General features: G+C 37.0%; 1 protein-coding gene across 3 annotated transcripts in view; it reads right to left on the bottom strand.

Moving 5' to 3' along the window:
* The window catches only part of MSH3 (mutS homolog 3), a 118,467-nt gene that overhangs the window by 49,095 nt on the left and 44,810 nt on the right, over positions 1–24,562 (bottom strand). For all 3 annotated transcript variants that reach the window (XM_054186851.1, XM_054186850.1, XM_054186849.1), the window contains 3 exons: positions 17,933–18,017; positions 17,238–17,347; positions 6,544–6,676 (listed from right to left, as the gene is read on the bottom strand). In XM_054186851.1, coding sequence (XP_054042826.1) covers positions 6,544–6,676; positions 17,238–17,347; positions 17,933–18,017 — 328 coding nt within the window. The remainder of the gene's footprint in view (positions 1–6,543; positions 6,677–17,237; positions 17,348–17,932; positions 18,018–24,562) is intronic.

Consider the following 24,562-nt stretch of genomic DNA (forward strand, 5'->3'; position numbering starts at 1 on the left):
ATGGACACTGGAAGTTGTACGTGACTAAGAATAAGGCTAGAAAGAAAATAATTTATAAGGTTCATTGCTATGTTCACCAATTTGCTGCATCATAAAGGCTATTAAACAAAAATAAAAGTAAAATAATTCCTGGCCATTTAAGATGCATTCAGTCACACAAGTAAGTAAATGTAACTGAAGTTATCACGAAGCCGGTATCTGTTAGATACTCTCCAACTAACCTGAAACATGGCTGTGTGATGAAGAACTGAACTTGTCACATCAAACAGGCAAGGTTGGTAGATATTGACTAAAAAAATATGCAATTTAACCATAATATTTCGTGGCATTCAGGAAGGATAGAGATTACATTCTGAATGTTTCTGGAAAATCTAAATTCATCTTGGTTTCAGATCCATGCAAGTTAGGGACGGAAGGGACCCATCAGGTGGTTTCCCTGAAAATGCTCATTTTTTCTGCTTACCACTTCCCTTCAGAAACTAATCCATAAAGCAGTAAGTATCATAATGTAAAAGTTTTATCCAACATTTCACTTCATTATAGTAATCCCACTATCTCTAGTTTTACTCTTTTGTATTACACTAACCCAACTCCCTCTTTGCTGTTAACTCCCTTCAAACACCTCTCAACCTTCTGTTCTCCTTTATTCATCAATTTAACCACCGATAATCTTTTAATCTTTCTTTATAAACAATCCATTATTCAGCCTCATGAAAACTTTGGTTCTCCATGCTGCAATTTATCAACATCTTTCTGATAATCTGGAACTTACTTATTCTATCTTGTAAAAGCTCTGACAACAAAATAAAACAAAATAATAAAGCAGTAAATCTGTCAATGGCATTTGAAGTCAAAGCACAAAAGAAATGTCTGAAAGACTAAACAAATGATAAATCCAGGCTTGGCCTCAAAGTCAAAGTCAAATACAGTATGAGTGACTGCATCACCATCATCAACCTTGATGCAGATAAAGGATAAAATTCTGCAAGACTTCCCTTGCTACAAAATGTACTGAAGGAAGCAAAGGCTGAAGCCCTGCCATGCGAAATTGCAAAGTAGCTCCCTGACAGACAGCATTACATGATTCATACGAAAACAACATCCAGAAAAGAAGAATGAGCAAATATGGACAGTAAGAAATACATCAGTTGAACAGGTGGTGTTTGTTTGGGTTTTTTTTGTTGAATTGCTCTGTAAAAAAAGAAATCAAATAGGGAGTTATACACTATCCGTATGACGGTGGGAAAAAGAAGACATTTTAAGAATATATAAGAACACCTGTCTGAGGTGTTCTTCAGTAAGGGTGGTGAGGCTTCAGTAAGGGGAAGACACTAGATTTCAAGGCAGTGTCACCTATTAAAAGAATCATCAGGGGAATAAAAAACAAACCCCAACAAACTTGTTTGTTTGTATACAAAAGACACTGTAAACAACCCTGAAAGTTATCCTGAGATTTCTCAAAGGATGCTTAATGAATATGCTGATGCTTCTCACAGCAACTCTGACAGCCTACACACCATAATAGTCATCTAATGAGTTAAAACCTATTTGATTCTAGTATGAGCTAGTCTACGGTACCTTTGGAGAATGCAAATTCAGCATGCTTTACTGCAAACAACTTCGTTAAACACAACATTCCCAAGAAAGAGGGTGAACATACCCATTTTGTGCTTATTCAGAGAATTACTGTTTCCCCTGGCTTGATTTTAGTAACACTGCAGGACTTTGCATCTAAAATTTAATGGGTCCACTGCAGAAATGATTTACTAAGCAAACAGATAACTTGGAACAGATGCATAAAAATAACTCTGAAAAGCTGGTCTACGTTAAAGTGGGACTGATTCCCTTTAAATCCTAAGTAACCTTACAAAAGCTATATAACTGTGTTATAAGTTAGAAGCTTTTAAAATACAGTAAAAATGGTTTACATAAAGCAGGATTAATAGTCATGCATTCACAGAAGATTCTCACAAGCTCATTCAATGCTATTTTTGAAGTCTAATTTTGAAATGCTGTCAATGATAGCTACAGCTTCTCTGGCACTAGAAAAATAACCTCAGAGATGACAGTGATGCCAAACAATACTTTCAACTAGCAGTTTATCAAACTGTACTGAAAATGGTACAGCTGCCACTGAGAAGAATGCATGAGAGAGGCACAGCAGTATGCCACGTCTAACATCCTTTCAACAATACCGAAAGCAATTTAGCCTTGTTTGCGTTAGTGAAATTGTTTCCAACAGATCTAGAAGGGAGCCACAGAGACCCACAGCTGCCAGCCACTGACCGCTCCAAGTTAAATGCATTTCTAATAAAAAAAGTGGGAGTTGAAACACAGCATACATTTATCACTCCTTTCCAACTGTAATAACTACCTTTATGGTTTTAGTATAGCAAGTATACTAGGAGAAATTAGGTATTTCATTTTAAGGTTACTATGTCCCCTTGCTATGCCACTATTTATATTAATCAGCTTAATGGGAAACCATTAAATCAGCATTTAATAACACATATCTAGAAATATCTGCAATGCAAATTCTTTATAAGATTAAAAGTACAGTGTAGGCAAGATGTGCATACTGCTATCATAGAACAAAAAGAGGAAAAAAACTAACGTGTGTTAGACGAAGTCAATAATATATTGCTACGGGGAGAATTTATTTTAAACATTCTATAGAAACAGTAACTGATTTCCTAAGCATATATGACAGGTATTGATTTCATAAAAGAGAAAGAAATCAGAAAACTACGATTTTCTCTGAATCTTCAAAAAAATCACACTATCTTCAATGAAGCGTGAAATTCCATGGAAGGGCACATTTTCAGCATCATTCTGGCTGACAAACTTACATTAAAGATTTTAAACACTTATCACCCAGCTGAGCTGCACCCTTCTCCTCTGAGGAGTCTGAGCATGACAGTGAAATAGTGAAGTATTCACTGAAAAACTGAAAGGCAAACCCCACAAGTAGCCTGTAGGCAGCCAAGCAGCAAATACCCAACTTGTAGCAACTGCCTGCTTTATTTGGCACAGGTGAGCAGCCTGGTAAGTGGGCAGCAAAGTTTTAGAGACTGATTCAGAACCAAACAGGTTTTCCCAACTGCAGCAACTTGTGAGGAACTCCGAATGAGGGACAGCCTATGGCTGGAGTTAGGAGCAGAACAAATTGAAATGACATTTTACAACACATTCCCGTAAGGTTTGAATATTGACCTCACTCCTTGTGTAGGAGTTCAGTGAAACAGCTTCACTTTAATGTGATCTGTAAATTCAATGACCATTTGTTATGATGATTCCTGTCCACTTTGATGACTGAGCTTTAGTCAAAAAATAATGTTTATTGAGCAAAGGGTACAAATAAGATAAACACTCATGGATCAAGCTTGTATATTTATCTTCTGAAACACACTGCACGAAACCGGGCATGAAACCAGCATGCAACACCAGGATGGCTCTGTAGGACACATTTGTAAAAGTACTGATGGCATGTTTACTCTGTACTGGTTTTTAGAGCTACTCAAGCACAGGCCTCTCTGACTGCTCTCTTGCCATTCAGTGCACTCCAAGGCAAGGCTAAACAGTCATCACATTAACTGAGACAAAAAATGTAGCGCCCTGTCATTCATATTTCCCACTGTCCTGAAATGAAGAGCACAAAAGGAAATGCATGTGGCCTAAATTTTACTCTACTATTTGGTGGCTCTCTCCAGAGGCTAGAGGGCATGGCTGAACTGGGTATTGAAAGCATTGAGCCAATGTGTCTTCCAGCAAGATCTAATTCTGCATCAGCTCCAGGGACCATTAAGACAAAACTCTTGACAATTCCCTGTCTCTCAGTCTCCTTTTGAAGTCAACTCCTGAATGTTACCAAGAAGCCTTCAAACAGTTCATCTCCAGACATCCTTTTCTTGACATAGAGAAGGGTGAGGCCATTCTGTTGTTGACAGTGTTTCTGCCTGGCAAGATGTCAGGTGCTGGAGCCGCAAGAACTGAGAAGAACAATCAGTCCTGGTATTAAAATTCCTCCCTCCATAGCAACAGTAACTTTGTTCTTGTCTCCTTAACCATTCCCATAGACCTTTATCAGGCTGGGGCAAACTTGGAGCTAGTAATACGACCTCCAAGGTAATACCTAATTCCCACTACAAGAATGGTTTTCTAATTACAGATTCCTCATACCTGAGGAGAAAACAGCAATGGGGTTTGGGTCCATGGTAATGGGAACTTGTAGAGGGTCAGATTAACAATTGCCAGTTTGAACGATGCCACCAGGTAAAAATCATTAGCAGACTTATTAAAAAAAATATTAATAGTCAGACCAGGAAAATATACAATGATGTTATTTACCAGAAGAGTTCCTATAAGGATGCTCTGCCTTGCAAAATCAGTTCCAAAACAGAGTACTGGTTTGCCTTCATTTTTTTTCTGTCTCCTCTAGAGGTTACTGGTGCAAAGTGCATTGCACAATAAAAGTTCTGCAGTGGCTGATCTGAACAAAAGATGTTTGGAATGACTGAGACAACCCAGCCACCTCTGCACACTTCAGAGGTCTCCCTTCCTGAAACATACCTCCTTAAATAATAACATTACTGAAGTTTAAAGGGCATGAATGCCAAAATACTTGCCACATCCACCTATATTTCCTGCAGCTGACACTGAATTAACAAGCCTGCATTACAGCATATTCCTTTAGTTAAGCCAACAGTGAGCTTCACTCAAGAGTTCTGTAAGCCTTAGAGGGAATGAAATTGCAGGGAACCTCATTTTGAGCATGTGGGAGACAGACATCTGGAATTAACAGAACTGGAAAGGCTCCTAGTGAGAACTGAAATGGCAGCATTTACTGGATATTCTGAAAAAAAAAATCATGAAAACCAGTTATTCTGTGTTCTTGAATATGTATCTGCTTTGCAGGGACCTTTCTTCAGGCTCCATATTCACTGTCTGTCTAGACTGTAGAATGTTTCCCAGAGAGTGCTTTTGATTCTTTATTCAAAACAGACCCCGTCTTTCAGGGACATTTTGATCTCCTCAAAGTCCTAAAGATCTTCATTGCTTTGGATGTTCTTCACTGTGTTCTGCAATGGATGACAAACTAGGTTTTTACTAAGGGAAGCTTATTCATCAAAGGAAGAGTTTGTGCTTGGATCTTCCCCGCCCTGCATTTATCCTTCTTAAGGATTCTGCTGGAGCACTTCGCCTCTCCTGCAACTTCTTTCCAGCATCTGATTCACTAAACATATCTTCATGCTACAGCGGCTGTTGTTAAGACAAACTACATTGTCACCTCATTCCAAAAATCACATGAAAATCCAGGGCTTCTGAATGGTTCCACCTAAATGCCAGCTTTAAAGCTGAGAAGGGTAAGCAGCCCTAAAACAGGAAGGGTCACCTGAAGAAACAGATACAAACTACTACAATAAAATAAAATAAATTAAAAAAAAAAGGAAGCACAGGATAGCAGTGGAGGATTGCCAAGATGTTGTGAAATACAGATGTATCCCTACAAACCTTATTACATACTACTCAACCTGAAATGAGTTAAACCATTAAGAAGTGAATTATCTAATTCCTGGACAGTTCTTTTGAAAGAACATTGTATCATATGGATACTGTACATTTTAGAAGATGGGGAAGTTGGTGCACACTCCCTCTTTTAATAAATTTTATTATGGCTGGACCTCTGTATCCATTCATTTAAATATGCAAATCTTTCCATGTGCCTAACACTGCTACATTATGGCTTTAAAAATTATACAAGAACAGAGTTTCACATTTTCAGAGAGAGGAAACCTTTGTGCTGTACCATCCAAAGAAATTAAAACTTTGCTCTTCTAACCACCTATTCCTTTACCTAAAACAAACATTCAAAACCTCTAAATATAACAGTGAAATAAAAGAACATGAAGTACTGCACAGGTGCCATTAGCACATTAATCTGCTTCAACTAAGAATTGTCAGTGTCTCATTACAAGTAATTCTTATTAAAATGTGCAAGTGAGATCCAAATTACAGAATTTATAAACAAATTAACATTCATTTGAAAACAGCCAACTACAGCCAAGTGAGTTGCAAGTGTGATTTTAGATAAGCATACAAAATGCAATCCATTGTTTTAAAGGGAAATAATTTATGGCACAAGGATTTATGGCACAAGGACCTATTGCACCATCCTATCTCACTGAATCCAGCCACTAAGTCATGAGTACCGTAGATGTTTTTCCTGTTAGCATTAGCAATATGATGTATGTATTCTGGAATTCTATTCAGACATTTCTTCTATCAGCATATCACTGATAACAAATAAAATAAGATTCTACCATAAGGTAAAAATAACTTCACAAAACCTGATAACAAATAAAATAAGATTCTATCATAAGGTAAGAATAACTTTACAAAAAGTTACATCCCTTTGTTATTTCAGCTTCAGTCTTGTTAAAAAGAAAATACTTTTAAACAAAAAGTATGCAAAAACTATGGAAGTACATTAAGATAGAATCGCACCACTTAGAAAATAACAGATTAATGTAATTACGGGTATACCTTTTTGTGAAAAACACTGCAGAGGCCTCTCTCTATATCTGGCAGCTTACAAAGAAGATTTCGAATCTGACCAAACACACTGGATTCTGACAGCAGAATTTCAGACACAGCATCAAGCCGGGCATTTATTTCACTGTAAAAGAATAATCATAAGATTAATAAATAAAACTTGTGTTTCTCTGAGGGGAAGGCATAGAGCTAGTGAACTTTTTCCTTTGGTTTGTTTTGGTTTTGTTAGGTTTTTTTAAACTTTGACTACAGTCACATTCTCATGAATAGGTAAGTAGAAGAATTAAGAAACGTGGAGAATCTTGTGCATTCATTCAAGATGTAAGCAAGATCCTGGATATATGCTTATTATCCCCTCTCTGTGCTCAAAACAGCCAAATACACACTTCAGTGCTCATGTCTATGTGCTCAGGTCTAGTGGTATATAATATAAGCAACACTGAATCCTGAATATCTAACTCAAATTTGCAGGCACGTACCTGGGGGAGGGTGAGTTTACATTTGAACTCTATTTAGCATACTTTATTCCAACAGGGTATAAATACTGGTTACCAATTTGCCCCTCTACTTTTGACCCAGACCAGCAATTGGTAATTACATGAATCAGAACCATGTTCGGTTTTTTGCTTCTTTTTTTCTTTTTCCCCATAACCTGCAATACGAATCTCAGTATTCCAGGACTGAAGTCAATCAATGAGGAAACATTTTTTTATGCAATGAAATAATTCTATAGTTATTTTCACCTTCCTTACAATCATCTTCTTACAGCCACTGTCAAAAAAGAGCTTTAAAATGGAAAACCTACTGCCAAGGTTCACCTCAATTTACATTGCTGCTAACGGCAGTTACAACTTTCAATATATCCACAAACTGGCTGTAGATTGCAGAGCTAAAGTAAACTCCATCTCTGCTTTTTGTGGAACCAAATTGCCTCAATGTGTCTTTCTACGAAAAGACTGAGATTAGGGGTGCATGGATGCATACAGCCCAAAGGAAACAGAGTGAAAGGTAGTGAGGTCACTGCAAGACAGCAGTGAAAGAGATGTGTCAAAGCTGAATAGCACAATTCCTCTGAATGTAGCTTTTACATGTTCAGACTTTACCTTTGAGGTAACTGTGTACACTGCAAAATAGGGTCAACTAGGTGAAAGCTATGGTAAGATTTGCTGAAGCAAAAGAATTCACAACAAAAAACATCTGTTTCAGACCCCTCCCCACAATGTGCTGCTGGGCACACTCTGCGGGTACCATCACGCTGGGAGGCTTTAGCTGGCATTCAAAAAGTTTCCAGCAAGTAAGGCTGAATCTGAAACATAACGTTCCAAGAAACCTTAAAAATCCTTAAGACATCCCAGTGCTTATTTTAAAAGCCTTGTGTTTTCTCCCAGAATGACAAGTAAGCCTTATTACAACATTCTCCTCCTGAGACAAGAAAGCTCAAAAATTCCCACGCTGCTATGCGTCCATCTGTCCATCCACCCTTGCAGGTTAAGAAGGAAGCAGTTCCTTGATACTGACACTTCATATACCAGTCAAGTGTGTGCAAGGCAAATACAGCCCAGCCCACATCTGTTCTCACAAACCAGAGAGATGCTTAGAGCTCTGCCAACACAGAGGGAAAAAAAGTAAGGATGCAATCAAAATGTAAGATTTTGGGAAAAGTCTGCCTGTCTTGCCCACAGCTTTTTTTGAAGAATTGCTGTGCCACTTGCCACTGTAGCTACTAACAAATACTATCCATGACGAAATCAATGAAATTAGGCAGCTCCACAGGTTGCAGACATTACAACAGAGGCCTCTGGCCCAGAGAGACAGCTAAATCTAAGAGTCCTTGAAATTTTATTACACTGCATGTGAAAGAGAGAACGTTGTAGACTGGATGTGCACTTGGATATACATAAATCTATTTAAGTGCCAGGATTTTTGCAGTGACATACCGCTTTATACTAATATCATAAAGCCATCCCCTCATCTGTCACAAATGACACATTTTCATTCCCAGAGCAGCCTTGCTGTACAAAACCAGGATTTGCAGTGCCCCACCTGTCACCATCTACCTGGAGCACAGGTAGATGCACTCCTCCACAGCCACCGTACAAACTGGGGGGATGGGCTCCCTGCTGTCCTGACCCCAGGCACCTTGGGAACTCAGTCGGTGATTTCTGCACTGGACAGCAGACTCTCCCATCACACCACAGCACCCAAAACACTCCACTATCCTGAAAGACTGCTTTTTCCCAGCCCTGAGGAAAACCGACTGTCAGACTTTGTAGGCTCTGCTCAGCAGCCCTGTTACAGGTCACAAAAACACCTTCCTCTTCCCCACCACCGTTCCACTCCAAATGCACAAAATTAAACATTGCTCCTGTTTCTCTGGGCAGCCAGGCAACCTGCAAGTAACAGCAGCACAAAGCAGCTGCCGTCAAGTGCAACTGCTGAGACCTTTAGGGGCTGTTTTCAGCACAGAACACGTCCGAGCTTTAAATCTGATCCTTAAGAGACACAATCACGTATCTGGTGTATGCTGGCTGGGTTACCAAAAGTTATGCAACGATATAACCAAAGAGCAAGCTGTTGACATCCACACAGCGTATTCAAGATAGCAGAGATTTAAGCTTTGTACATCAATTAGTGAGACGCTCTAAACTATATCTGGATAATGGAAAGGAAATTGAGAAGTGTTAATATCAGTGACAAAGTAATAAAATACCCCAAGTATGCAGGTTTGAAGGTAGCAAACAGCTATACTGAAATTCTGAAAGGTCAGTATCATCAGCCACAATTACATTTTCATGGAGAATTATTAAAACGCACTGTACTTGAGACCCTGGAACACTCCTCTGCATGAAGGAATAACGAACTGTTAAAGTATAAACATGTGTACCTTAAAGAAGAAAATAATCTGTATTTTTATTATAAAAAGCACATATAAGCAGCAGAATTCTGTTCCAGAACACCGCCACTTAATTTAAACAGCATGATTATATTTACGTGGCCAATTGAAAACATACAGTAATATGTAAAATAGATGCAGATATTCAAAAAACTCCTCCCTTCAAAGCTTAATCTGCACTTTAATCACCCTCACATATGGCTATGTTACTGTAGCTCCAGTAATCTAAAACTAAGCATCCATAGAGTTTTTCTGCTTTAATCCTACAAATAAGAAAGGGTCAGGAAAACAGCATCCAGTATCAAATGACCCATTTTTTCCACCTGAAAACATAGTGGGAGTCCTATTTCAAAAGCCTGAAAGTACAGGGAAAAATTATGTAAAACTTCATATGTATGAGGAAAGAAGGACAGGAAAGAGATATTATAAAAGCAGCTGGATGATTAATTTCAAGGTATGCTTTTAAACTTTAAATATTTAAACTAATAAACATTTCGTTGAGGACCAATATATTATCCTTATCAGTTGTTAAACCACCTCAAAAGAAATTTGTTCTGCACTGCACAGTTATTCAGCATATTCTGTGTACAGTTTGGGGTTTCTAGTCTCTGCATAATCTGGAAAAAAATTCCACCACTAGAAAATCTGAATCTAACATTATACAAAGAAACTCAACAGCTTATACTAAGAAACTGTCTTACATTTTATAAACTGGCTACAACTTCGTTCTCTATTTATGTGGAATATTAGCCTATTCTTTCCCATCTGTATAAACCATGTCAGCAACCTGAGCTCTATCCAATTTTCCAAACAATCTTCTGTGAAATAATGTAACATAAGACAGTTGACTAAAAACAGTACACTTACTTCTGCCATACTCTCCATTTAAGAATAGCAACATTAATACAACACTAAAATCGCTTTGCAGTGTATTTAAACATAACAAAACCTAACTGCAGAATTTTTTATTTTAGTCATTTATAAGAACTACTTGAAATTAAATCATGAGATAGTCCCCTGTATTATTCTGCTGCCAGATATGTGAACAGTACAGAAAATTATCAAATACAAAAATATTTGAATCCTGAACTAAAAACTATTTTGACAATGCCGAAGGCTGCAGATACGAATGCACTGCACTGAATTAACATCTGAACATCTTAACCACCTAAATAGAATTGATGGTTGCTAGTGTGATAACAGATATGCCAATCTCTCATACAGTGAAGAAAACCTAACATTTTTAGATGTGATAATGTATCATTACATTGAAATCAGACTGAAATCGATAACATAACTGCGATATAAGAACTGCAGAAAATTTTCAGTCATACAAGGTTTTATTTTTATACAAGGTAAATAAGTACAAATTTATCATAAAACTCATAATCTCTTTGTGCATTATGATAAATGCACGAAGTATGAGTTCATTCATCACAGTAAGGACATAGCTCAAGCACAGTGAATGCACAGATTTGAAATTAGTTTTATTACACCTGTTTAGAGATCTCAGCAATACATAAAACTACCAGTCACAAGAATTTAATGCCTGAAAAAAAACATAATGAAGGGTATGAAACAACAAACATTGCTTCCCATGAACTATATTATCTAGATCAAAGCCTAGTAGCCTCCTGCCTAACTACAGCATTTCAAAGAAAGAAAATGTATTACTTAAACATTGGGAAAATGCAAGATACACGTGGGTATCGATTGTGCCTGAGGAAGTCCCTGAACCGCAAACTGCTAGAAGCTGGGAGTCTTCTGGGGAGGTAACAGTACCCAGTCACCCGGTTCTCATATTCTTCTGTGACACTGGCTGCTCTCAAACACAGGACACAGTGAAGGCCATTCTGACTTCTGTTGCTTTATATTTTGGCTCACCTGATATTTTGCTTTTATTCTTGACCTTGCTTCAGAACACAGCTTACAAACGAAGACATTCTAGGAGTTGATTAAGTTAAACAGTACAGTGGTTTTTTGCTTTAGATCACTCTCTCTCATAAGAAGTAATTAATGCCATCAAAACCCAAAGCTGTGTAGAATTACACTATGCAATCAATAAACTGTATATATCTTTTTAAAGAAAAAGCAAACAAAAATAAACAGTCTGTCTCTGGCTTTTTTACTTAGGTGGCTAAGTTAGAATCTGGCTAACTTTATGGGATAAATTCTGAAATGTTAAATGGAGCTGTGACCGCTGGAATTTTATGCATTAGCAACAAGGAAAAAGTACAAAACAACGGTAATTACTACAGTGAAATTTACATGAAACAAAAAAATTAACATCCTTCTGGACCTGTTCACTTGTTTTTCTATATGCAGAAGAAACAGAGCAATTTACTCTCAAAACTCCAAATGTCTCAGACCCCTCCAGAGAGGTCCAAAGTTCCCCTAAATAAACATGCAACCACGAGAAGACAATATTCCTGAATGGATCTCAAATACTTAACAGCAATATACAAGTACTATAAACTTTGTCTTCACATCTGTTAAAAGAATATGCAAATGGTAATCAAACACTTTTTGTTCATGTTCACACACAATGTATTTCAGCTATTTGTGCCAAAAAAGGGAACCATTAGCTTCTATAGCCAACATGAATGAATGCCTGATTACTACATTTATAAGGAGTTAGACACAGCATTCAACGGTACCAAAACACAGCTAGCAAAAATGAATGAATACATGTGATGATGCTGCAATCTTTTTCTTTACTACAACAATTTTGAGATCTCACGCATATGCTGTAACCTGCATTTGTGCATTTTATATTGGCACTGATGCTATAAAATCTTTATTCTTAGCAGAAAAATTTAGCCGGTGAAATTCTGCTGTAGGATGGATGGATTTTATTCCTAAATCACTACTGCAAAAGAAGATTCTAATCCAGCTCTGGATGACAATGGCATTAAATGACAACCAGTTTAACTTGGAATTAAAATAGGTTTCTTTAAAGACCTTTAGGTAGTTTGTTTTACTGTCCAGATATCTTAATTAAGGGAACAATGACAAAGTCAGACTTGAAAGACTTTCCTTTAGGACTGTATTTTTTGTATAAAAGTATAAATAAAACAGCACGCAATCCATTCAAAGCAAGAGGATTTAGAACAAGCTGGTTTTATATTAGGAAAGACATGTCGTTGCCAACATCACTATAAAGGGACCCTCTTCTTCCCAGCTCTACGGTACATATCCTCCAAATAAAAGTCATGTTGCATTAGTAATACCAGTTTACACTCTTTCTCTTCTTTAGTGGTAGATAACTGTCTGCAGTTCTGAATTTGCTAAATCTATAGTCATTCTATGATCTTGCAGGCAAAGTAGGTTCAGACTAATAGTAATTATTACTACTTTCCTACAAGGCTTCAATTCAGCCTCCGTTAAAGCGTCATCTCATCCAGAACTGGAAGAAATGGGGCACAAAGGCTACTAGAATCACAGGAAAAAATCCTGAAATCCTGTTTCTAAGGGGTAATTAAAAATTTGGTTTCTCTAGCCTGCAAAGCAAAGGTCAAAACGTTTCTGGCAACTCTCTAAATACATACCATTTTTCTCCTTCCTTGGTATTTAAACAAGGGTGAGGTTTTTTCCTATTTCAACACAGTCTGACATGGGCAAAGCCTATTCACTCCAAAACCTTGAGCAAACCTTCCATCCTGGAAGTTACATGACTTCTGAGATCTGTATTTAGGGCATTCTGCTCTCCAAAATCTTATCATTAACTTCATTACATTAGCTTCTGCACATCATACATAACATACTAAAAAACTGAGAAAGTCAACAGAATATTAAAGAAATACAATTTAGGTACTTGTGGATCACTCTGTCTGCACAGGCTGCGTAGATCAGTCTGTCTAAACTACTTCAAACGACAAATACCCTCAAAAACCAGTAGATATCACCCCAAAGAGAGAGCATAGTGCAAACTAGTATGTTCACATCATACACACAACAAACATTTTATCACTTCCAGTCATCCATCCCCCACACCTAAGCTTTTAAAATTTTGCACTAGATACTCTTGTAACTCATAACCTAGGCACTTTTGCAACAAAGGCAAACACCGGCATTTTCCAGGTTATCTAGATAGTGAAGTCTCTACCTTCTCCCTGGCTACAGTACTAGAAATGACACTTCATGAAGTCCACCCACTGATATTTAAAAGATATTCCACCTCTCCAGGAACAGACTAGGAGGGAGAGGGAAAAAAAAAAAAAAAAATCTCTTATGCAATGCTTTCTATACATACAGGCCACAGAGTTCTCTGCACAGGAATGGAATTCTACATATATTCCCCTACAGTGGCTATAAATTGCTCAGTATGATACACCCATCATTTATCTCAAGTTCTACTTTAAGCACCTAGTCACAGCTTTATTAGCTTTACAGTCTGAACTAATATGGAAATAACAAACCTCCATATAATTGGCTACTTATCTGCTTTTTTCACTTTTGAACTCTGTTCAATTCCAGCCAACCTTGACAAGGATGAGGAAGGTGTTTGTTTGATCTCAAGGAAGCAAATTTCCTACAAATTTTGCAAGAATCAACAGCTGAGGAAGGCACAGATACAAATTTATAGTCGATGAGGAAAAGCATGCAGTATTTATTCCACAGTTGTCTACTCCGGACTCCAGACTGGACAAGCAGCATTGCTACAGCCTGGAGCCAGTCATAACACTTAGAGAACAGAAAAGGGAGATGTAAAGATGACAGTGAGAGGAAGTAACCATGGATATAACAAAGAGACACAGAAAACCACATTTCAAAGAGATGAGGCTTCAGATTGTCCCCGTGCAGGGCAACAACTTCCTTGCACTTTATTTTATACCATCACCATAGGACAACATATCCATAATATACAACATCAAAACAAGAAAGATGCAAACCATATCCATGTTTGCTTCATCAGGCCTACGTTAAGCTTATCTTTCTCCTCTTCCTGTAGCTATCCAAAAAGCAGACTGTTTCACATCAACTTCACAGGTTCTGAGATTAATTTTGCATTAGGAAAGAAATTATTTTTAAATGTTGCACCCATACAAAGACACAAAGATCACACTGTATTACAACACTGTATCCTGAGACCAGTCCTTAGCCCTTTTGCTGTTGAGTATGATCACACACAGCTCTACCCTTTCTCCAGCTGAAACTCCATTGCCCGACAGGAAAACAGCACATTTCATTCAGTCAAAAATGTTTCAACGAACTTAGCTTTCTATTTAATTTTATTCCCACTCCCCTTACAGAAGTTAGATGAGAAAGGCACTCCACAGAACTTATACTTCAACGGCAAGATAGGCAAGGCAAGATAACACTTCTGTAATCCACAAAGATGTAACTCCTACAAAAAAAAATTACTTTCCTGATTCCTCCTAAAGAGCTCAGTCCTCAATGACTCACACAGTCTCATCATCATCTTTGTATACCTAGGTGAATAAGTGAGGACATAACACTATCCTTGGTTAAGCCTTTTCTTTTTTTAATTACTTTTTAAATCACACATGCCTAATGCTAGAAACCTTTTCTTGTTAGTCTCTAAATGTATTACATCACCGATGATCTAATGGATATCTTCAAGTTTGCCCAAATGAGCTGTCTGTACACATTCTACCTTGATTCAACCTAGTGTATGTTTTCTCCCCTGAAAATTTAGTCAGTCATCATCCCAAGTGATTTTCAGCTGTAAGGCATAAAGCAGTAATTACACCTTCTCACTTTTTGATACACCAAGGGAAATGCACCTACCCACTGACTGGAAAAGATGCAGTACAGAAATCTTACTTCCTCTGAAAACATCACTCCAGGACGCACAGGTGAACTACAATTACAGAATGTTCTCTAAGTGCATTTGTGTGCATTACTGGAAACAATACTGGTGAAATGTCTGATGCACTAAGTACACAAAATTACAAACTCAAGAGTCAGAAAGGGAAAAATACACAGAAATAAAATAGCCTTTTTAGTTTCAGCTGAGGAGTACTGTCATCTCCAACCATGGAACTTCCTTCCATACTAAGAAAAAAGGCTGGAAAAGGGAAGTAGCAATCTCTAGAAGTAACAAAGAGCAAAGGAGAAAGAGAAGAAACCAAAATTGCAAACTTATAAAGCTGGTTCTGCATAGACACAATGGAGAATTTAAACTAAATTTTCTGTTTAAGAAAGAGGGCCTGAAGTCCCCAATCAAGCAGCTTTCTATCCTCTGTGTCAAGGTAAGAACACTGTCTATTTTACTGTTGAATGGTATTTCACCTGCTGCATCACAAACATGATAATTTGGGAGCAAAATGGGTAGAGGCACTCCTTTTCAGGTGCCCATCCTCAGTGCTGCCACCACACCAGACCAGGGCCTGTGCTCTGGCTCCCCCCGCTGACAACTTCACAAACAATTCCCAAAAGGTCGCAAGGTGCCTCAAGAGCAGAAAAAGAAATAAACTAATTTATTTCAATTTATTCTTGTCAAGTGGCAGAGAAATTCTGTATGCTTTTAAGGTGAACACCAAGCACATAATCAACCGCCATAAAGTCTAATACTATTTAGGATGGTTATATCGAAGCCTTTTTGAAGTGGCTAAGATATATAAAAGCTATTAAAAAAAACCTTATTAAATCCCTGTCAGAAACTGCAGTGTGAAAAAGTCTAACCAGTATTTCTCCTACAAATGAGAAGAGTTCTCTAATATTCTAAATTAACAAAAAAAAGGAGTTAAAAAATAATTATGTGTTTTTCTTACACTACTGAGAAAAGATACTTACAAAAAGGCTAATAAGAAAATTAAGCAGTGGTGCTTCAAAAGTATAGTGCTTTAACAACTTAACTTTGGTCAAGGGAACAAAATGCTTCTGCAGAAATATTTGTAAATTACTGACAACAGCAAGACGCTAGAACAGTAGTACACCTCACTATTTAAAATTATTCAAAATTAGTAAAAAGTAAAACTGTTTGATACATTTACAAAAGTAAAACGAGGGAAGATTATTTTACTCAACCGAACCCGAAGGATTCTCTGTATACTATAGCTGAAGTGAACAAAGCAATAATTGAGTAAACTCTACATTGCCAACGCTCAGGGAATGCACATTCAAAGGAATAGATCCAAAAACTTAAAATGTAGGTAACAAACATTCCATTTACTCAATACTTTTATTTACTACATATTCAAGTGCAACACACTGATAAAACGTGCAAAGAGAAATCAGAAAAGATGGATTCCATTTCAAGACAGAGACAAGTAAAAACAAGCATGATAGTATTATAAAATAAAGCCATTCTAAAGCATGAATAAATAAAGCATATCTCAAAATACAATAGTGACCAAATAATCATCACATTTCAGAAGTAGTAAAAATAAATTCTTTCATATGCAACACATTGTATCCAGGGATAAAAAAACATCCACAACTTAAATACACTAAGGATGTAAATACTTATGAAGCAAGAAAGACATCAAACATTAATTGGCAAGTTTAGGAATAAAAACATTCTCCAATAGTAGGTAATCCTCATCCACTGTCTGAAAAAGGATACTGAATTGGAATGGTACCAACTGTATTTCTGCCTAGGAATTTCTAACTTGCTCCAAGCCTACTACTCTGAACTACTTAGATGTTCTCTGCCCAAACACAGTGGTTTAACTCTCAAACCTATGTATAACATCCACAGCTTCTACAGTATAATTTCCCGTGTAAACTCTACTATGTATCTCAGGTCTTCAAGCAAATTAAATACATTGGATATACTCAACATCATAATTACGCAGATTTAGCCCTAGATAAAGAACTATCTCACCTGGACTTCATGAGGGGTTGGGTCACCCATTTCTTCAACCTTCGACGTCCAAAGGAAGTTTTAGTATGATCCAAGACCCAGAGTAGGCTTCCTTTTGTTTTCATATCAGTCTAAAATAATAAAAATAGCATAATTATTTTTAACTGAACAATTAATGATGAAGTGAAAGGATCTTCACGACACTACTTAAACATTCTGTTTAGGACTTAAGATATGGCAACTGCATGTTCGTTTACCAATCTTGTTCATCAGCAATGCTTTACATAAAGGACCTCCAACAGTCATAAGACACACAAGTATGTTTTTCCTGTAGCCAGAAAATCTTTTTAGAAAATGACTGGAACAAATTAAGCAAGTCTGTACATAAAGGTCTGTGCAATAGCACAGAAGAAAAAACAAACCCTACTGCAGTCATATCACTTGACTGCAATTGCTCAAGAACTGAAACTTTTTTGAAAGTTCTTTGCTAGTCAGAGTGCAATAAGATTTCTAACTCGTACTAAAAGCCAGCACAGATTAACTTTCATTTATGCTTCTGAAAAACATAATCCTCCTTCAGTTTAATCCCATTCTAAATAATTTAAACTTTCTGGGTGAGATTTGCAAACTAACTTAACTAACTTCGTTGGGAACAATATGTCAAATGGCTGTGAAAATCTCAGCATTTATTAAAATAACATTACATTTGTCCTTACCTGATTCTGTAAAATTTCAAGATTTTTCATTGTTGTCCCATTAATTGTCATATATTCAGTTTCACTTGACAACCGTTTGAAATTGCTGGGGAGAGGAAATCCGTATGTCATATTTTAAATTTGGGCACAGATGTAACTGTGAAACACTGTCAACATTCTTACATTAGAGAATTCAGTAGTTATGCAAAATTAAAAAAAAGTCAATTAAAGAAATTAAAATCTATTCAAATAAATAAAAGAACTGAACACTAATAATTTCTTTTAATTTACTGCTTAGGAAAACAAGATTTATGACTCACTTCCCCGTTTCCTACAAAGACTCTGACAAAGCTCAGAATAAAATCCATCTCTCCTGTTATCTAATCCTGATCTACTAAATGGTTAAGGAAGTAAGGTCTTCAGTCTGTGATGAAACTGAAAAAATGTGTGCTTTTGTTAGTATTCTGCTATGATCACTGTAGGATCAGGGGAAGGGATAGGACTAAGAATTAATAATTCAGGAGTGGAACAGACTTTTAACACAACTTAAAAACAAAACAGCATATCAAAATCCATATTCTTGTTTTTTACTACTTCTACAAATTTAAACAGGCTGCAATTATTTAGGAAAATAAAAATAGGGTATATTTAAACTATTTTATTTTTAATATGAAATAACCATGACCGAAATTACTTGACTTTTTGACACTCCCTAACAGAACTGGGTAAGACCAACCCAAAGGTTGTGTTGGTTTAGAACCAACGTTAATAGAATAATTGTATTAGATGTGTAATCATATTAGATATGAAATTTATTTCAGTCTCAGACATACACATGAGGTAGTCGAGACCATGAAGTGAAGTGCAAGATCCTCACTAAATGCTTCTGACAAATCAAGTCATGATTGTCTAGGTTAATCATACTGCTGACTGCCCTTTGCACAAAATCTAGGACACTCTTTATTGTCTTAGACTAAACAGAATGACTTGCTAGGTAGGATTTAAAACTGCTTTCTTGACTTTTCACAAAATTTTTTTCAGTGCATTCAATTTTAAACTCTCTATGGGAGCACTCAAACGCTCAAACTTTTCTGTGGGGCACACACAGCTGCATTATTGCTACACTAAAACCAAAACCAACACTGTAACTTTCAGAAACATGAAATATTCAGAAACTAATGTTGTATATTTATAATGTATGCAGGTGTTTGGGCCTGCTAGCAAATTTGTTCCTAAATAATGGGTTAAATTACAAATATTTTCCACAGATTTTATTTAAAAAAAAAAAAAAGTAGATTCAACTGAGTGCCCTCAAGTTTAATGATAGTTTGGAAGTACAGCCAAATCAGAACTGCACCCGTAGTCATAATTATTCTGAACTAGTGTGCTATTGCAGCAAATACCAAAGTGGATGAACAAAACAAAACCTTGGAGGCAAAAGCAGCAGCACTTCCCGAAGTACACAATATTACGAGCAACAAAACAGTAATTTATTATCTTCAGTCACAACTGCTGATGCTGGCAAAAATTAAATAAAAATTATTTCTGCTTTGCTCCCAATCCATATGATCAACAACACATTCTACCTACTCTTCCAAAAGCACCTCTTCTGCATCTAGGACTTACCTAAACTACAGTTTCCCCCATTTGCTGCATTTCAACTTGCTACTATTCAAGTCTGTGATCTCTTAAACCCAGCCGGAAAAGGACCAAAGCCTTACCATCTCTTCCCAAAAGCAAAAAGGATGCTTTTGGCTATTTCTGTCAACCCTCAGTCACGCATATGCAAGTTTCAAGAGTGGGTTTACTGGTTCTAATGTTTCCCCCCTTCACCTGGCTTCAGAGCACATAACACAAAAGTGTATTCTGTCACAGCAAGCTTGCTCTCTGGTAATATTTAAAGACAACTAACTCTGCTCCACTGCAGAGTATATTTATTATTCTTTCAGAATCAGATACGCTACAGTTGTTCTCATAGCATAAATTATGTGTGTTTTATATTATCCAGGTGTTTGCTTCATCTGAGTTACTCCACCCTGCTATTAACCCTGGTAATTGAGAGCTTAGAGTATAAGAATAACAGCCAAGATCAACTGCAGTATATATGCCCAACCAACAATTCCAGATGTCACAGCACAGAACACGTTTTGCTTCCACCCCCTCATTTTCCTTCAGCTTGGGATCAGAACTTGATAAAAATGTGAACAAAGACAGACTCTTTGTAGGGAATTTAGGCACCAAATGGCATAAGAAGAAGGTTGTAAACAAATATTAAGTCAGTGCTGCATTTGCAGCAAGGGCGTCAACACATTTCTTCTAAGAAATTCTAATATGCTGCTAACAGCTACCTCCTGCATCAGTAAAAATGACCCTTCAAAATCACTTCAACCGGATCACGATGCCATAATTCCTTCTGTAGTTGACGGTGTGACCCGAGTTTCAAAGAACAGACTTGCAGCTGTCTCGAGTACTTAAACAGCACAAAAACCAAAAGATGGAAATGGCTGGCAATTTCACTACTGAGAAGTAAGGCAAGGTAGAATCTCACCATCCGGGCTGAGAAAAATGAGAAGAGGAAAAAACAAGAAACACAAGCTTCTAGTAAGATTTAGGAAACTTCCGGGGAATACTTGTGAGAAAATGGTTCCTAGTCATAAAATGACTTTTCAGAGTAGAACCGCACTTGATGACAAGTTTAAAGGGTTACTATGTTTGCTTTAGGACAGTAAACTACATCCTCAGATTTTGATTCTTATGTGTTACCTGTGAAATTGAATCTTCTTGGTCATTCTGACTCCTGAGAAGCTTGTAGTGAAGGACAATTTTTATGTTTTATTTATTATTCTCTCCACAGGAGATATAAATAATTTCATACTCAGTAACCCAGCCTAAGTGAATGCATGTTATTCAGATCAGTAGTTTTCAACTACTTTAATTCTGCAAATCTGTAAAAACTTTTCACCAAAGCTGCAAGGCACTCCATTGAAAGCCTACCAAGCAGCAGATTTTCTTTGCTCAATTATCTTTTACAGACCTCTAGAGTCCACATCTTTGAGATTTCTAAGGGTGAATAAACAACAAAACAAACCTATATATTTAGACAAGAGTTGTGGGAATCCCTATTCAGCTTTAAGGAGTAAAAACAAATCTCTCAATTTCTCAGAAGCATTAGCTTTCTTTAGGTATGAAAGACGTTTACCACAGTCTAAGTAGTGAAGGACATCAAGCCCAGACTATGTTTTTTTATTTAATTAACCAGTTTTAAATTAGTTAGGCAATATCGCCAGAGGGCTTGGAACTTCTGATCCAGATCTCTGGTGTGGTAGAAGTCCAGTAACAAAAAAAAAAAAACCCACACAAACACACAGAAAACAAAACTGAGACATACTAAACAAAGAACAAGAACAGATATGAGAGGACCTGGGAAGGATTAATAGAAACAAAATTAATCTCCATTATTTTTAATCCTGAATTAGTCTTCTTTTCTCCACTGAACTGACCTCAAGGAGTAGGTCTGCAACTTTGTTCTACCTAGATGTCTGCACTTTCTCAGTCTGCTCTTCTTGCACACAGCCTCAGCACTCCTACAAGCTCCAAATGTCCAGACTGCAAGAGGTCCTGCCTGTGGCTCTTCTGCTAGGGTCTCAAAAGAGATGGTAAATCCTTTGCTAAGCACCTCTTCTTAGTGCCTGCAAACCATGCCTTTCCTTTTCAGTTTCTGTATCTCCTGAGCTGACCTTGAAACCTCCCAAAATCACTTCAGTACTCCCTTTTTCACTCTGACATCATCAGTCCCTAAGAGATACAAAAGCCTTATTGAACACCATTCCCTCAATTTCTATGACGTTTTCCCTGAAAATTCAAGGATGTCCACCATTTTAAGCTAAGAACTTACATTTTGACTTCTCTCTTAATTACATCTTGCCAACTCCCTTCCACCACTACTACAAGGTACAATCAAATATTTCTCATCTTCTTGAATTCTTTCTCTTTCGCCTCCTCTCTCAAAGCCATTTTAACCTTCCCCTCTCTTCTTTCACTTCTGCCTCTGTCTTTTAACTTCACTGCTAGTAGTTCTCCAATGCCAAAGCTATTCACTTTCTTCAGAAAGATACCTGGCTCTTCTATCCCTGCATTTCTTAAGTTCACCTATCACTGTTCAAAATCTAAGAACTACATTCTCTCTGTTTCATCTCCAATATGCTGGAAAACATGTAGGTAAAATTAAAATACACCAAGACACATTTCCCCAGCAATTGCTATACAAATGATGATTTTTCAAGCAAAAGTGGGTATTTGAAAACCTCTCCTAGATGCGTACCAACTTCTTGTGAAAAGCCAATAAAAGGTCTCTCACTATGTAAAGGTATTAGAATACATTGATCAAAAAAAGCTTGTATCATTCATTGTTAAATCTATTTTTACTTGCTGCTAGAGCTGCAATGCAGTCTAGCCATATCCCAAGGTCCTGCTGTGGCAGAAATTTTATTTTATTTTTAGTATTTTGCTTTATCTAGCTTCTAGCTTTATCTAAATATTAAACCAAAACTTACTTCCACCCACTAATAAGGACCCCTCATCATTTACATGATGTTTCATGACTCTTACTATTAAATTGAGCTGGAATTTTTTTCAGCTGGGAGAAGACTGTTTATCCAAGAAGGTACAGAGGTGTAAGGAATTTTTTTGTCATTCTTCCTACCACATAGGTCTTCTTCATCCAGATCTGTGTCACTTACATTAATAAACTGAAAACTATCTCACAACTCTGACTTCAAGCTCACTGACTCATCAGTATATGCTTACTGACCTGAATTCTCCTAGGAATTTTAAGTTGCTTGACAGTGCAATGGAAGGATTTCTCTTTTATTTCTTGCAGAATCACAAAAGATCCATGAGCCTGACAACCTTGCTTAAAAGGCTTTCCCTTTTCAGTATTCAGATAGTATTTCACTGGCATTAGGAAAAATATTGAAGTTGAGTTCACCTCAGTATTTGGCTCACTATTTCAATATATGTAGCACACTAAAAACATCAAGCAGAATTCAGTATCAAGCAGTCAAAGCAGTAAAGTCTTTAGAAATAAATACAGTAGAATGCAAGCACATGAACACAGGAACAAAGTTATCTCAAAGAATGTATTTTATTTCTTCATAGTGTATCACCAAGATATCAAATAGTTCACCACCTTTCCACTCAGATGCTCTTACATTCACATAAAGAACATTACAGCAACCTTCAGCAGGCAAATGTCAACTCTAAGATGTAGTGCTTTTCCTTCCCAGTCTGTAATTACGCTTGATTTTAAGATGCAGCTACTACAAATGTGACTGACTGCTGCTAGATAAGCCTCCAAGTAATGATGTTTCTCCTCTGGTACTGAATTAATTCTACATAAAAGATGGATTTTATATTACCCCCATCACTATGTGTAATTGCACACAGGGCACTGTGACAATAGTGATCTACAAATGTGACCATGGAATAGCATTTCCTAGGAGTTCACTTTCTTCTCACAAGATTTCTCCAGCTCCTCCCTCGCTACCCAAACGTTTTCAAAAAACAAATAACAACAAAAACAAAAGTCAACCAAAAAGGATTAGCGGGAACACCACAGTGCTACACCACCACAGGTCAGAGAGCTCCTTGATGGATGAGGCAGGGGAGATGGCTTAGAAGACGGAGAGTGCAAGGGCAACTTAAGGAAGAAAATCCATTCCAAAATCCAGAAAACCCAGGTATACATAATTTCCAAATATTTTAGTAGATACCTGAAAAATGTTTAAAGCTGACATCTGCAGTCAATTTTTTAAATGCTGCTGCATTTTTTTAAAAAAAAAATGGTAGTGTACGGAGCCCTTCAAACTAAGACTTGAAACTTCAAGGATTTCATATAACATGTGAACGATCTACACCTGACACGCCATATTTCCAAGTATTCAGTTTACAGGCAGACTTACTCTGTTAAATCCTGCCTACTTACAGGACAGAGGAATACTGAGACAACCAAGATAATATTTTGCACAGGATCCATGACAGATAAAGCTGTTTAATTAAAGCACGCAATAAGCCTCAATGATAGTTTCAAACCCAAGCCAGGTAGGATAGCAATCTTTTATACTTGTGCAAGACAGGATAAAAAGATGCTTGAGTGGAAATACCTTTCCATTTTCATTTGATTCCACCTGCATAAACCTGTTACGAATTCTGAGTACTCATCTGAGCATATCTAATAAGCCTAAGTGTTGGGACTACTTAAGGGAAGACAAGATTATTTCCATGTCTGTGTGTTTTTGTAGTAACTTTGCACAAATAGTGACGGTCTATCAAGAACTTTTTACATGATTGTTCCTCCCACTCCTAGTGACCGCTGAGCCAACTCAAGGGATTTTTCAGAAAGCCAGGATGTGTTGAAGGTCTATTTTCTTTATAATTGATAACTAGATTCACCAGCTCAAACAGACAAGCTGCATACTGTCTAAACATTACGACACATTAGTATTTATACGTGCTTCCAGAGCTATAGAAAATTATTTACATACCCCTGGCAAAATATATTAGTTTTTTTAAAAAGCTGCCAAAAAAGTCCCAAATTTTGTTCACAAAGTAAAACGGAGGTTGAGATATGATGGCTGATATTGATTAACAAAC

This window comes from Rissa tridactyla, chromosome Z, assembly GCF_028500815.1.
Source record: "Rissa tridactyla isolate bRisTri1 chromosome Z, bRisTri1.patW.cur.20221130, whole genome shotgun sequence".
NCBI lineage: Eukaryota > Metazoa > Chordata > Aves > Charadriiformes > Laridae > Rissa > Rissa tridactyla.